The sequence below is a fragment of the Typopeltis vanoorti genome, chromosome 23 (assembly GCF_054136105.1).
Source record: "Typopeltis vanoorti isolate ZY-2024b chromosome 23, IOZ_Tvanoo_1.0, whole genome shotgun sequence".
NCBI classification, from domain to species: domain Eukaryota; kingdom Metazoa; phylum Arthropoda; class Arachnida; order Uropygi; family Thelyphonidae; genus Typopeltis; species Typopeltis vanoorti.
The window spans coordinates 39,656,957-39,673,815 of record NC_143571.1 but is presented as its reverse complement, the minus strand read 5'-3'; the positions used below and the strand labels follow the sequence as shown (position 1 = coordinate 39,673,815).

The 16,859-nt window shown below is 37.4% G+C and overlaps 1 protein-coding gene across 5 annotated transcripts in view; it reads left to right on the top strand.

Moving 5' to 3' along the window:
- Window positions 1-16,859, top strand: part of LOC150093791 (pyruvate dehydrogenase (acetyl-transferring) kinase, mitochondrial-like) — a 280,509-nt gene that overhangs the window by 97,983 nt on the left and 165,667 nt on the right. For all 5 annotated transcript variants that reach the window (XM_090413176.1, XM_090413173.1, XM_090413178.1 and 2 more), the window contains exon 4: window positions 19-203. In XM_090413176.1, the coding sequence (XP_090269302.1) occupies window positions 19-203 (185 nt within the window). The remainder of the gene's footprint in view (window positions 1-18; window positions 204-16,859) is intronic.

Sequence of the window (16,859 nt, the reverse complement as noted above, 5' to 3'; positions counted from 1 at the left end):
TTTATTCCATTTTTTTAGCTTTTGTGAAAGGCTGTTAAAAATACACAATCGTCATAATGATGTTGTCCAGACAATGGCTCAAGGAATAGTGGAACTTAAAGAATCACAAGATGTTGATCTGCAAACAGAACACAGTATACAGTATTTCCTGGATAGATTTTACATGAGCCGAATCTCCATTCGTATGCTTATAAATCAACACAGTAAGGATTTTGAATGTTTTTTTAATATTCAGGTATGCATTTGTTATTTAGCATGGGTAATTGCTACACGTTATTATTCCAGTTTTGTTACTTGTACTTCAATATTGCTTCAGTTTTTTTTTTTTTTTTCTAAATTGTAATTCTCTGTGTTTTGATGTTACTCTTGTTTTTATTATTATTATTATTCAGTCTCTCTAGATTCAGAAAAATCTTCAGTTCAGAAACCATGATGCTCTTTCTGAACAGACTGGATTACAATTTGTATGCAAAATGCAATTTACTTTAGCACTGGCACAGTAAAGAAAAACAAAAACTACTTCTTCCCCTCACATATTAGGCCTAGTGGTCTATTATGGAGCTATCCTTAGCCCTTCTAAGCCGTACCCATCCTGAGGATAAGGTGGCTAGCCCTATGCTTCCCGGTGTGTCCTATGTCTGTAGATGCATGTGTTCACAGGGCTGGTTTGCCTGCTTGCAGGAGGAAAAACCCCAGATAAACTGGGGAGAAAAACCCTGTAGTCCACATCCAAGACCGGCTAACTTGACTGTGTCTGAGAAAGATCCTTAAACTCCTCACGTCAGCGATGGGAATTGAACCCAGGACACTCCTTTCCCAGGCATATGGTTGCAAAGTGCATAGCCACTCGGCTAACTGCACGGACAACAAAAACTTATATGCATATATCTTCAGATGTTAAATGCCTCTATCTATATGGGACTCAACTCAATAGCCTGATTGCAAGATTCTCAACAACACACCACATGTAAGAGGGCCCAATATTCCTGCTATGCTAATGAATATGCCATTAGTCAATAGCTTTTTTTCCCTGAACTTGAGACAAACAATGGTAATGTTTTTTAATGCATACATACATATATATATATATATATATATATATATATATTCATCCAAGCTTGATTTGCTTCTTCTGCCTTATGTAAAAGGCTGGTTATATTCCACAAATTCGAGCCCTACCCAAGAGCCGATGAATTGTGGAAATACTTTCTGAATGTGAATGCTGTACCGTACAAAGCAGCCTTTTGCAACTACCCAGTTTTTAATCCATCCAACTTGAGTGTTCTAAATGTTTTTCAGTGTTTTGGGGATGGAGACCTAAAGCACCTATTATTATGAGAACAACTTTCGTTTTCTTTTGTCAAATTTGTTCAACTTCGACTCACAACTCTCAATTCTTTGTAAATTTTTCAGTTTCTTTTTCATCAATTTGGCTATCTCCTGGTACTGTTATTTTGATAAACTGAACACCCTTGTTTTTTTATCACTTTTTTCAACCACTGTTATATTGGGTGTATTACATTCCAAGCTTTTGTCAATCTGGATTTTGAAATCCAAGAATATTTATTATTATTATTATTATCCCAAGATCCCATGGAGTCAAAGACTCATCTAGGAAATCCTTTTATCATACACACAGCTCATCATACTGCACCTTAAACACACTCAAATTCTCTGCGGATACCATATTCTCAGGCAAGGCATTAAAATCATTCACAACTCTGCATGCAAAAACCTGCTTCTCACTACCATGCTTAAACCCTCCTTACCCAGCTTCCAGGGATGACCTCTGGTTCTCCCCTTATCTCCCACTGTTTTCTGTAGAACCTCTCAAACATTGATCCTATAATAATTCCTTACTAACTTATAGGTCTCTATCATCCCCTGCCCCTCTTCCTCCTATCGACTAGACTCTGTAAATTACATCTTCTCAACCTTTCCTCATATTCGACATTCCAGAGGTCAGAAACTACCCTAGTCAGTCTCCTCTGGACCCTTTCCAATATCTCTTCATCCTTTTGAAAACCAGGTGACCAAATCTGTGCACAGTAGTCCATGTATGGCTTAATCAAAGCCTTATACAATGGAACAAGAATCTCTCTCTACTTCTATAAGTCATTGTCCTCCATATCATTCCCAGAAGTCTATGTGTTGTCCTCACAATTTTGACAATGTGTTCCCTAAATTTCAGATCCCGATCACCCCAAGATCTCTTATTTCCTCTGCTTCCGACAAAATATCCTCACCAAGCATAACTTCTACATCCCATCTTTGTTTCCCAAATTTTAAAACTTTACATTTTGCAACATTGAACTCACATTCACTCAATTTATTCAAGTCTTCTTGTAAGGCCACAACATCTCCACTGTTCATACTTCGTCCCAACTTTGCATCATCTGCAATAAACTGAATATATCCATCCAAATCTTTGCAAATATCATTAATATACAAGTTAAACAGTAATGGCCCTAAAACAGACCCTGAGGCAATCCACTAGTGAGTTTCCTCTTCTGGGATATTGCTCTCCCATACACAATTTGCTGATACCTATTAGATAGCCAGTCTCTGATCCAATGTACTAATCTAACATCCAACCCAATCCACTCTAGTTTGATTATCAACTTATCATGCAGCAATCTATCAAAAACCTATGCAAAATGAAGTATATTACTGTGTATCCCTCTCCTCTGTCCAAGGAAGCTGTCACCTTATTGCAATAAGTAAGTAGATTACTAAAACATGACCTCCCTTTAGCAAATCCATACTGTCCATCAAAGATAATATCATTTTGTGAACCCAATTCTGGATCCCAGTTCTCACAAGCTTCTCCAGCAACTTAACCACAACACCTGACACACAGATAGGCCTATAATTGAATTGGATACTTCATTTCTATCACCATCCTTATGAAGCAGCACAATCTTGCTCTCCTTCCACTCCTTTGGAAGGAGGGCACTTTAATATGAGTCTTGCACTCCCAGTGCAAGACTCATATTAAAAAGATATGTCAAGGCAGATGTCAACTCCCTGGCGCATTCCTTCAGAATACATGGTGATATATTTTCAAGTCCCACAGCCTTATGAACATCAAGTTTGCTCAACTTCCCATACACCTCTTGCTCACTCACTTGCAAAATCAGTCTCTCTTCCCCATCATCAACTGCTCTCAGTTTCTCCATGAAGTCACATTCACAAGAAAGAAACACCCTTATGAACTGCTCATTAATTTTCTCCACTATATCTTCCGCAACAGTTGTCCTTATACTATTTTTTCCAATCAGTGTCATCCTTTCATAATCATTCTTTTTTTTTTTTCTGACTGCATATCGAAAGAACTCCCTAGGATTATTTGTGGCCTCATTAGCTTACTGCTGCTCATACCTCACTTTTGCTACCCTTACCAACCAAGTCACCTACCTTGCCTGGTCTTTGTAATCCTTATGGAATTGGTTATTACCACTTCTCTTGTGCTGCTTCCATAATGTCCTTTTTCTCTTAATCTCTTCATTCATCCATTTCACACCTACCTTATTTAATCTTCTGACTCTTGGAATACATTTAGATAGTGCTTCTACTAGATAGTTCTTGAATATCCTCCAAGCTGCATTGATTTTTTTTTCTAGCTAACTCCTCATTCTATGTTACTCCTGCAAGCTGTCTCCTGAGCTCTTCATAATCACCATCCTTTTATTTTAGCTTTTTCATTCTCAGTCACCTTGTGATCAACTTTATGCTTCCAAGTCTTTAGATACTTTAAACTCATACTTTTTACATAAATGCCAGTGAATTATCTTAGCTACATTTTTGTGCCTTAACAGTACTCAATTTGCGCGATTTTGCTGCGCTCACTTATAATGTTGTCTACCGTTTCTTCCTTCTCTTTGCACAATCTGCATTTACTGTCTTCTTGAATTTTTTTTGTATTTTTGTCTTCATAATGTTAATTTTAATGACCTGTTCTTGTGCTGCAAAAATTACTGACTCTGTTTCTTTCTTTAGTGCTCTGTTTCTCAACTGTTGCCAGGTCAAGTTGCTGTCAGCACTGTCCTCTATGGTTTGAAGGTACTTTCCGTGTCCATGCAATGCCTTATTTTTCCATCTTTCAGTTCTCACTTTTACTTGGTTAGTCTTGTACTCCAATTTTGTCTCCAGATTTAAATAAACCCTCTTTCCTTACCTCAATTAGAAATTTCTCTGCCTCCTTTTTTTGTGTGAGGGATAGAGCCTATCAATGTCACTGCAAAGATTGAGGGTATGGTCATTGTCATTAATTTTTGAGTTTTTCAGTCTAAATCTTCCAACTCTAGCTGGATCCATTCAACAATGCCTGCTGAATATCTCAAACCAGGTATGGCCCAGGTATTAATTGCTTTTATCAAATTTCCAGCTTTAAGCATTGACTTAAGGAGTTTTCTTAGCCGCCTTATGCATTCTGCTCAAGTTTTTTCCCCTATGTATTCTGCTCTAGTTTTTTCTTTGATCTTATTGTGCAGAATTTCTGGTGCTTCTAAAATTCCCAAATATTTGTAGCTATCTTCGAATTTTATTGCCTTGATTTTTTTTGCCATTGAGTAGCTTGATTTCCTTCCCATTGAGTAGCTTGATTTCCTTCAGGTCTTCAAACTTTCTTCTTGTTAGTCCAGCATTTGTGCATTTGTCTAAGCCAAAATCCATTGATATATCTTGACTGAATATGTGCACAGTATTAAGCAATGATCCAAGTTCATTCTCTAATTTTGCGTACAGCTTCAGATCGTCGATGTATAAAAGGTGAGATATCTTTGTACCAGCGCAGTTTGGTAACCATGAGCAGTTTTATATAAACTTCTAGTTAAGGGGATCAGTGACATGATAAACAATAAAGGAGATAATGAGTCTCCTTGAAAAATACCCCTTTTTATGTTTACCTCCCCAATTACTTCTCCATTCGGAACCAACATTGTTTTCCAATTTTTCATGCTAGTTTGCAAGAATTTTTGTATATGTTTTCCCTATTACCGAATAGTTGTGTGCATTTTAAAATCCAACTACGAGGCACTGAATCAAACACTTTTTTATAATCTATCCAAGCCATATGAAGGCTGAATTTTCTACGTGCGCAATTTTTCAAAATCATTTTGTCAATCAGCAATTGGTCTTTTGTGCCTCTCGAATTTTTTGCTGCTATATTTTTGTTCAATTGGAAAAAAGAATTTGCTTTAAGATAGCTGTGTATTTTGTCAGCTAGTGTGCCTGTGAGTAGCTTAAAAGTTTTGGCAAGCAGGTTATTGGTCAGAAGTTTTCTGGCTTTGGACCTTTTTCCTTATCCTTGATGATCAAAAACGTTTTGTCTCCTGTGAGCCACTCTTCTTTGCTTTGCCCTTCTAAAATACACACACATGTTGATTTCCTTCATTTTACATGCCAATTGTCCACTGTGCTCTATGCACCCCCCCCCCCCCCCTTTGTCAGCTAGTATGCCTATGAGTAGCTTAAAAGTTTTGGCAAGCAGGTTATTGGTCAGAAGTTTTCTGGCTTTGGACCTTTTTCCTTATCCTTTATGATCAAAAACGTTTTGCCTCCTGTGAGCCACTCTTCTTTGCTTTGTCCTTCTAAAACACACACACACACACACGTGTGTGTATGTGCGTTTGTTGATTTCCTTCATTTTACATGCCAATTGTCCACTGTTCTGTATGCAAAACAGAACAGTGGACAATTGGCACTGTTCTGTATGCAAAAAAAAAAAACTCTCCCCATCCCCTCCAGCATTCTCCTTATACAACTTACCTTATTCAACTTATACAACTTACATATCAGTCTTCTACATGTCATCTGCATAATTGCATAAAAGACCTGTTTCCCGAGCGGAAACAGGTCTTTATTTGCCATCCTAGTTTGCCGAGTGGATAGCATATCTGCTCTCCAGCTAAAAGGCTGTAGGTTTAAATCCTGCTGTGGGCATGGATGTCTGTGATTGTCTGTGGAAATACCAGTGATAGTCAGCGTAGATGGCATTGGTGTAGTTGTGGTCAGTTGGTGGAGACGGAGTTGTAGAGCAGGTGCCCTCCCTCGATGAGTCCTTGGACTCCCTGGAGGTGTCAAATAATAATAATAATAATAATAATAATTGCCATATAATAAAAGCCAAAAGGCTTTTATTATATGGCAATTATATCAGATATTAGATAAATTTTATTAGATAAACTTTACACCTTTGTGGCATTCGTATAGTGAAGGTATGTAAGTTCTTTTCACTTAAACCTTGTTATCTTCCAGGTTTACCTACTCACTGCTGAGACCTCAAAAAAGGTTGAAACCGGTCTGGGTAGTGACCTCTCCTCATAATGTAATTATAGTATTACATCCCCTAGGGGCTGTGTTTTTACATTATGAGAAAATATCAAGGATAATGAGGGAGCTTGCTCCACCTTTGATACGAGTTGCCTTGGTGTTGTACTACCAAGTGGTTACTTACACTTGGATTTGCCGATAGTTTTTCGGTATGAAACTCATAGATCTTAGTCCTAGTTCTTAGAGTTTCGCTTACTGGCAGATAAACATCAAAGGATTTGTATCCTCTTCATTAATAATTGCTATAATGAGGTGTGCTGTCCTTGCAGTTTTAACAGTGTATCCCTAGAATTTTAGATTCTTATCCACCATCACCCAGAGATTTCAAACTCCTCTAAGGTACCCCCACCCCAATTGTATATTCTGCATCTCATCTCTGCTACCTGAATTTTAAAAGTTTGCACTTTTCAGCATTATACTTGCAATCCACTCACTTGCCTACTCACCAGTATTCTGAAGTCCTCCTATAAAGCACAAATCTGCTGTACTCCTCATTGTTATTCCCAACTTTGCATTATTTTGGCAGTGAATTTTAATATGCATTATTATTCAAAAAGCATTTTTCATGGCACTGATGTGTACCAGGAAAATGGAAGCAAGACATCCATATTCACCGAGTTAAGCATGTACCCATTGCAAGAGTGAATGGTTTATGGTATGAAAGTGAGAGTAAAGAGAGTATGTTGGAAATGTTTTGTGTGCAAGTGCAAGAAATGCAAGTTGTGTGGCACATGGATGAGTAACATAAGTAAATCATATTAATGATGTAAGGCAGGATACCGAAAGTGTTGTAGAGAATATGGAAGGAGTGAATGATGGTGGACAAAATACGAATGAGTGTGTGAAAGAAGAAGAAGCTGAATGTGGATGATAAGGTGACAGTGAAGGGAGAAATAGCCACTTACACAGAGTCCTTTGCAAGACAAGACAAAATATGAGCTAGACTAAAGCAGCTGGAGAAATTAGTGTGTGCTACAGCAGGAGAGAGAGTGAAAGAAAAGAATGGGAAGAGTACGAAAGAAAGGAGAAGGTTTTGTATGGCAATTCAATGAAAAGAGGTGTACTTAATGAGAAAATGATAACAGCATGTATTCTAGTAGCAAAGATTCAAGGATGATAGTAAATCTGTTAGTTTGCATGGGGAGATGTGAAAGAATTGATTGTTTTGGCTTGCATGAAAGGTGAAATATATGCACTGGGAGAAGATATGAAAAAGTTGATGATGGAAATGAAAAAGAAGAGTAAAACAGCAATTGGGATGATAGGACTGAACGGAGAAGAAGGGCCATGATTTGCTAATAAGTCAATGAGAAAATTGTGCAGGAGAGATTATGTGTAGTTTATAGATGAGTGGAGTGATTTGATGGACAAAAGGACGTGTATGTTTGATGGACTTCATTTGACTGTTTTGGAGTTAGACATTTGACGAGAGTGTTGTTCAGTGAGAGGTTGAGAGTGCAAATTTAGGAAAACTAGAGGACATGCAGTCAAATGTAGGTGCAGCCACTCCTGGGATAAAGGAGAGAGAGAGAGAGAGAGAGAGTGTGTGTGTGTGTGTGTGTGTGTGTGTGTGTGTGTGGAAATGATTATACAATACTGAATGCTGTTTCACAAGTTTGAAAGGGTAACTTTGGGGGATGTGAAATGCATGGGCATGAATGCCAGAAGTATCAGAAATAAAAGGCACAAGTTTTTGGCATTGGTCAATCAGATTGGCTAATCATTGACATTAGCAAAACCTAGTTGAAAGAAAATGATATAGTTAGGGATAGAATATAAAGATTGTTGAATTTTCAGGGAGGACGGAAGGAATAGAACAGGACATGAGGTATTGCTGATGATAGCTGAAGAATTTCAAACAGCAAAAGAAGTTAAGGAAGATTTTAGGTGTGGGGATATAGTCATTTGAGATATCTGGTGTGAGATAGAAGCAATAGGACAAAATATATTGTTTCTTGCTGCTATAGATGAAGTGGTTGACAGGATGCGGGTGCCATGCATTGGCAGATTAGCACAATAATGCATGCCAAGTAATTATTATGGAGGCTTGAACTATGTGGATAAATAGGTTAGAGGAAAGGGATGTGACAAGATGGAAGTGGAATTTGTATATAGTTGCTAATGGATTATTACCAGAAAAGCATGCCATGGAGAGGACCCTGGGTTTGAGGGTGCTGAAGCTGGTAATAGCATCAAATGATGCATCCATAAGCAAGACAAACACTCTGCTTTCAAACATGTGGGAAGGCTTATGTGTTTGTGTCGTACATGTTGATTAATTTTAATGATATTGATGAGAACACAGACTGATGAGAAAATAACTATTTATTAACTTATTGCTGGTATTCTATCCAGTATCATCAGAGCACAAAACTAGTTTGTCTCAGTATGCAAGACAACAACAATGCGGTATAACAATTGGACAAGTTTGAACAGTTGTAACATACAACACAAAGACTAAAGTCCTAATTAGGTGCCATCTAATTGAAGGGGAAAAAAATTGGGGATGGGGGAAGAGATTTGGGAGACAGTCATCTTAAGAACAAATTAATACCTGTTTTCTCTTTCTGTTTTTTTTTTTTTTTTTTTTACCTCAATATAGATGCCACCTAATTAGGACTTTAGTCTTTGTGTTGTATGTTACAATTGTTCAAACTAGTCCCATTGTTTTATACCAGATTGTTGTTGTCTCACACACACTGTGACAAACTGGTTTTGTGCTCTGAAGATGCTGGATAGAATATCAGCGAAATATCAGCAATAAGTTAATAAATAGTTATTTTCTTATCAGTCTGTGTTCTCATCTATACCGTTAAAATTAATCAACTCCGCCTTTAATTGGGGAACTGGCCATGTAGTCTTTGTTCTGAGAGGTTGCTAAGCATATGGAATCCTATGTCAGGAAAGAGTTTATGCTGAACTATAAAGCTCATAATTATGACAGACTAAGAAAACAGTTAGGAGCAGTGCCATGTCTCAAGAAACTACAAAGGAAAGAATGTCAATAGTGCATAGGAAGTTCTCAGGGATTACTTGTGTGAAGCAATATTACACTGCATCAGGAGGATAAACAAAGTAGGTTTTAAGTGCACGATGAGTAGAGATATAAAGCAGGAACTGAAAAAAAAAAAAAGAAAACTTTGTGAAGGGAATTTAAAGGAAAATTGTGTTCAGCATATTCATAAGCAGTACAAAGTGCAGGTATGAAAGCTAACTAGTATATTAAGAAAGGCCAAATCAGATTCTGAGAGAAAATTTAGCTAAAAGGCCAAAGTAAATCCAAAGGTTTTTTTTTTCTTTTCCACTATGTAGTGAATTAAGCAGAAGGAAAACTTTAATAAGTGCTGGTGGCAGGAATGTGAAAGAAGCAGAAGAAATAGTTGAATTGCTGAGTCATCACTTTACAAGGGTGTACCATACAGCTGATGGCAGGAATGTGACAGAAGCAGAAGAAATAGTTGAATTGCAGTCATCACTTTACAAGGGTGTACCATACAGCTAAAGATTTTGCAGTTGCTGATGTGACAAGACTTGATGTGTGAATTGAGGAAGATAAGCAGGTGGTGTTCATCATATTGAAAAATATCAGTGTGCATACAGCAGAGGGAGTGAATGGCATATTGTCCCATGTGTTACAGGAATATGCATGAGAATTGGCAGTGCCTCTAACCAAGGTTGCTTAATCTAAGTTTCAATATCAATTGCTTTAGCATTTGATGCTAAAGCAATTGATATGAAAAATATAATTGATATGAAAAGATATAATGCAAAACACACTTCCTTGTGTATGTACATAATGATATGCAACATGGGAAGGGCCACTAACCAGACTGATTTTGACCTTAATTGAGGTACTGTTAAGATCTGTGTGTGTGTGTGGGGGGGTACCTCCCTCCAAACACTCAGATTGACCTATAAGATCACTCTAAATCTCACTGAGTGAGCCAAAGGGATCATTCTTAAACTTTAATTGGTGGCTCTACTCAGTGACAAGCAAAAACCTGCCACCAGATGGAATCACTCTACCCACAGGAATCAAGCCCCAAGACGAATGTTATTAAAATTGAGGTAAAGTGTGGGGATTACCTCTCCAAAAACTCTGAGTGAAGGACAAGATTACTCTAAAGCACTGAGCTTAAGAGTAATCGCTTAGAATACTTTTGGGTCACTTCTGAGTGACCTAAAAGTATCACTACAAAACGCATCAAACTCTCATCAGTGGCTCTACAGGCAAAACCTACCACCAAGCAGAACCCCCCCCCCTCTATTTACTAGAATCAAGACCCAACACAAACTTTATTAAAATATCAAGCATATCATCAGTGGGAGCCAGACCCAGAAGAACTACCAAGGTTGAATTAATGCAAAACATATATATTTCCGATATACAAGTAGTAAAACTGGCTATCATCTTCTTATTAAAATATTTGGATCAGAAATAGTTGTAGAAAGTTTTTTCACTTGGTTACAAAGTAAATTAAACTTACCAAGGAATCATATTCATGTTTAATCCAGAATATATTAACAATAAGGTGATAGACTTTTTTTTAACTACTTGTATATAAAAATATATGACTTTTACATTAATCCAACCTTTATCTCTACTGAGTCTGGCTCCCACTGACAAGACCTTAATAAACATGGAAACCAGTCTGGGTAGTGGCCATTCCCATAATGTATAGCATTATACATGTTAGAAAGGATGTGTGCTTTGTATTATGGGGATACTAAGGCAGTTGATATGAAGTCGTCAGCATTTATATACAAGTAATCTAATCATGAAGATGCTTCATGCACAAGCTTTGTTTGCTTACACTTTAATAAAGGATCAAACAAGAATATGATTTATTGGCAAATATAATTTAATTTAAGAACATGTTATTAACAGGGAGGCCTGTGTAGCTCCTCTTGCATCCTCTTTGCTAGGCAGTCCGAAGATAGACCTTAAGTTCAAGTCTAGTTGCCAAGTGGAGGAACTTTTTCTAAGTTCCTGCACTTGGCAGTTACTGAGTTAGTTGATCTCTGGCATAGGCAAGCAGGTTTTTCGTCCTGTAAACTCAAGAAAATCAACTGTAGAACCAATGCTATTTCAAACAAGAACATATCCCGTTAAGGTTAGGTACCACAGCACTTGTTTGCCAGTCTCTTCATCAGTTGCTGCTTATAATTAGTGATGAAGAGACTGGCAAACAAGTGCTGTGGTACCTTACTTACTGGTGGAAATTGAACTGCCCACTCAGTCTCCAAAAAAATGTGGATAGGATTAAAAGTCCTCGCCTACTCATTATAAGGGAATAAAAGGTATTAGCTGATTTCTTTTTCTTTTTTTACTTTTAACAGGAATGTTTACTAGTGTATTGCAACAACAATTTCTTGGCAAGTTTATTTATTTTCTCACCAAGTGAAAAATACTTTCTACAGAAGTATCAAATTACTGACCAGTTAGTATCTCAGAATTGATGGTTATTGGAAAAGTGGGTTAAAGATAAAATCTAGAAATGGATGGATAGGAATACAATAGGCTATGGTTGGCAGCATAGCTTTGTAAAAGTCAAGTTCTGCTTTAATAATTTATTCACATTTTATAATAAAATGACAACAGAATTACCGTATTTTTCCATGTATGAGATGATACCTTTTTCTAAAATTTATAAACCAAATATTGGGGTTGTCTTATACACCAGGGGATAACCGGTTGAGAGACCCCGCAGTTGCTGTGGCGAAACTGCTGGTACCTTATCTCCGTGAACAGGCTTCAGCCAATCACTTGCCTTTGTTAACTCTGTTGGTTGACGTCATTAACGGCTGATTCTGAATAAACCAATCAGAACTCTGAAAGTATTCATACGTCTGGAACTCGTTGGCGTGGTAAATTAATGCATTAACAATATTTTGAGCACTAGCCCATAAAAATGTCCGAAAATAAAAAACGATAGTGTAAAAAAAGTACTGTATGGTGGAGCAGAAACTAGATGAATGCAGGTGAATAGTGGAGTGCCTCAGGGCTCTGTGCTACGGTATCTATTCTTTAATTTGTATATTAATAATAATAACGACTGATTTAAGTGAGGATATACGGTTGTTTACTGATCATGAAAAACTGGAGAGAAAATAGTTGATAAAGGTGATGTAGATATCCTGCAGAATGATTTAAATAAATTGGCATTGTGGATGAAGGATAATGATTGCCAATTTAATGTTACAAATTATTATTATTATTATTATCATTACGTGACACCTCCAGGGAATCCAAGGACTCATGATGGGAGGGCACTCTAATTTGCTAAATACATCTCACCCTCTTCACTGCTACTTAATTCTTCTACTACCATCAATGCCATCTACCACCCATCATCACCAACAACAGTATTTTTTGTCTGTAAATTGCATGTGTTCCAAAGGCCGATTTGTCTGCATGCAGGATGAAAAACCCAAGTTTCTGAGAGAAAAAAACCCTGCTATGCATATGAGATCGGCTAACTCACCTTCAATTGAAAAAGCCCATGTAAGGATTCCCCTCATCATGATGAGAATTGAACACAGGTCTTTTCCAATCGAAAGGCGCAATGTTCCATTGTTTTTCCAGTTGTGCGACTGAGGCTGTTGAAAAGATTAGATATGTGTTTTACACTGATGGTACTGAATTGTAAGAAACTGATGAGACTCAGGGATTTGTGCAGGATGGTGGAGAGAGAGAGAGAGAGAGATTTGAAATTCAGAGAGTGTATTGCAAAAGTTGGCAAAATAGCTCAAACGATTACTTCAACATTGAAAAAGATTCTGGCAAGTAAAGATAAGGAGGTTGTTATCCTCACATTATAATGCTATTATTCAGCCACAACTTATTAATTTGCACAGATTTGATCAGTTGGGTTTCTTGGGGATCAGGAAGTGGTAGACAGGATTCTGAGACAGGTGACCATTCTGGCAACAGGTCTGTGGAATGTTCCCTTTTAGGATAAGTTGAATGTGTCTGTTGCAAAGTTCAGTTGAAGATGGAAAAGTGAGCCATGATAGAGACTTATAAGTTATTTAAAGGGTTCTATGTGACTGATACAAAGAAATTATTATTATCATCATTATCATGATGATAATATTATCCTAAGACCCCCATGGAGTCACAGACTCCTCTAGGAGGTCCCTTATGTCGTTCACACAGCTCATCATACCGTGCCTTAAAAACATTGAAATTCTCTGCAGACACCACACTCTCAGGCAGTGCATTTCAATCATTCAACTCGCCATGCAAAAAACCTACTGGTCATTGCCCTGCTCACACCCTCCTTATGCAGCTTCCAGGAATGATCACTTCTTCTCCTCCAATCTCACCATTTTAAGGAAAACTTCTTCAACATTAATTCTATGAAGTGTACAAGGTTGTCCTTACCCCACTGGAATATAGCTAGGAGATCTGAGTTCAGGTCACCGGTCATGGTAGATGTTGAGGATTCTAATACTTTAGCATTACAAGGTTTGTTGAATGAAAAGGAGGACTGTACTGTCATTGGCAAAGCTATGGATAGGATTGGAAGTCTGAGAGAGCAGTCATTTATATACAAGAGGAAGAGAGTGGGTGAAAGAACAGAACCCTGGGTACTCCTGCATTGGTGGGGAAATTTGAGGATAGTAAACCGTCCACCATGACACAGTGAGTGGCCATTGAGAAAGTTGGTGATCCAGTTGCAGAGTGAGGAAGGCAGTTTATTGAGTAGGCCCCTGTGCCAAACTCAATCCAGTGCTTTAAAATATTGAGGGCAACCACGTGAGTTTCTCTAAAATTCTCCATGGCTTGAGTCCAGAAGTAGGTGGTGAAAGCAAGAAGATCAGCTGTGGATTGTGAGTGGTAGAATCCATACTGCTGGCCACTGATTATTTCACATATGTAGGTGGTTCAAGAGTTTGTTGTTGATGACCTTCTCTATAATTTCATAGAGAACAGAAGTGAGAACAATTGGATGGTAATTCTTTGGTTGACTTTTTATCACCTTTCTTTGGGATGGGCTGGATGTGGATCTTCTTCCATGTTGTAGGCCAGATGCCAGTTTAATACGATAGATTGAAGAGATGATACAGGATAGGAGTTAGTTCTGGGGCACAATTTTTTTAACACAGTAGGTGGGATACCATCAAGACTAGATGGCTTGTTTGTCTTCAGGAGGTGTTCTCAGTAGTGTGGAGGTAACTCTGCCGTCATCAATGCAGAAATTTGAAGAGAAGAATTATGCCAGTAAGCTGGCCTTGTCTTTGGGTGAGAAAACTACAGTACCATCTGGATGTGAGAGTGGTGAAAACCTGGGTGGGCAGAAGTTGTGCTAAATAGCCCTGGCATGGGACCAGAAGGAGTGACAGCCATTTAGGCAGGAGGCGAGTTTGCAGCATTTAACCTTTCAAAGTCTGACTTCTGACCTTAGGAATACATTTAGACATTGCTATATCACCCAAGCAGCATTGATCTCCTTTCCACCTAATTCCTCACTCCATGATACAGCTGCAAGCTTCTCATAATCACCAGCCATATAGTTCTACATATACTCTTTCCTCACGGAAGTCTTTACATGGTTGGCAACCACTCACGTAATCACTTCATGGTCACTCGCACCAAATGGAGGGAGATTTGACATCTCATTTATAATAACATCTGAGGATGTTATTATAGACCCTCAATCCTTGTATATTCTCTGTTACATACTGCCTTTGGTAGTTGTTCCTCAAAAACTCAAAAAACTCATTTTCTTTACTTCCGATTGCTATCTCATCATCCTGGTCTATATTGTCATAATTAAAATCACTCATAATAATCAACCTTTTCCTATTTGCTTGGCTAATTTGTTTATACATTTCATAGTCACTATCTTCCATATTACTAGGTCTATAGCAACATACAACAAAATATATCCTTCTACTCACCTCCATTTCATCCTTATATCTCTACCTTGTACCTTATGGACATAACTCATTTTCTGTCATCAGTAGCACTCTACCTCCCCTTTTACCCTTTCTATCTTCATGAAATACATCATACTCTTCCATCTCTATTCCTGTCAGGAAGTCATCCTCATCCAACCATGTCTCACTTATTCCAACAATTTTTAGGTAAACAAACTTATTCAATGCAACCATTTCCCTTCTTTCTGATACTTCTAACATTCATATACAAACATAATAGCTCATTCTTGGATCTATAACAAGTTTCATTGATACCTCTTATTAAACTTCTCCATACATTCCACAAGCCATTTCTTTTTTTCCTTACTCATCTTAGTTCTGAAACCTTTTTGAAATCCAACTGTTTTACCTACACACCTTTCCTTTTTTATCTACACATGCATTCACATTCTCTTGGAGCATCAATTTTTCAATATACTTTTCAGGTACATACAAAAATTTTTCAATACATGGTGAATAGAGAGAGAACTATGGGTCACCACTGGAAGTTGTAAGAGTGTGGTTACTAAGGGTGTTCAAATGAAATTTTTTGTTTGGAGAATGGCAAATGACTGGAATGGATCAGAATTAGTTGTGAGTGCTCTATTGGTTCATAAATTTAAGGAAAGGTATGATAGTTATCGTGTGTATAAAGATTAGTGTGTGTGTCTCCTGAGTTTTCTGACACCTGGAAATGCTTATATATTAATAATAATTATTATTTATATAAAAAATGCATTTAACCATTCATATCTTTCATAGTATCATTAACATTGAAGTTAAACAGCAGTGGCACCAAAGTAGGTCCTTGGGATGTGATGTTGCTCCTCTATATGCAACTTGCTGATACCTATCATGCAGCCAATCTCTAGTCCATTGTACTATTCTATTATCCAACTTCTTTGGTTGTACAGAAGTATATGGATTACATCTTGTCATGTGGCAATCCATCAAATGTCTTTGTGAAATCGACCCGTTGTAATGACTTGGCTTAAAAGTTAAATTTAATAGGGATTTTATGAGGGGGATCTGGAAAGTTCTGATAAACACCTAGAACAAAAATGATATTAAAGCAACTGATATAACCACACCACAAGAAAGAACATACTAGGATATAAGAACATAAGTTACTTTCATAACTTTGCTACATAGTATGTCCTTTCTTTTGGTTATATCAGTTGCTTTAATATCATTCTTGCCCAGATGCTTATCAGAACTTTCCGCATATCCCCCCCCATCCCTAATAATTGAAAGATATTAAATTACATACATGTGGAAAATTCTTGAAGGTAAAGATGGTAAAAATTTGACAAAATACTTGTCCTTAAAAGTAGTGAGTACAAGATAGCAACAACTTAGTGCAGAAAATACATTCAGACAGATGCTGGCCATTTCGTTAAAACATCATCATATTAGTTTATGGAAGTTTTTTCACTTGGCTATGCTACTAATTATATATTGGGTTTTATCCTTTATCCAATTGTAAGCAAACAAAGTTTGCACCCGAAGTATTTTCAGAACTGAGGCAACTCGTGGTAAAGGTGGTATAATTTCTCATCACTTGCCTTAGTATCTCCCATAATGCAAAGCACATCTCCTTG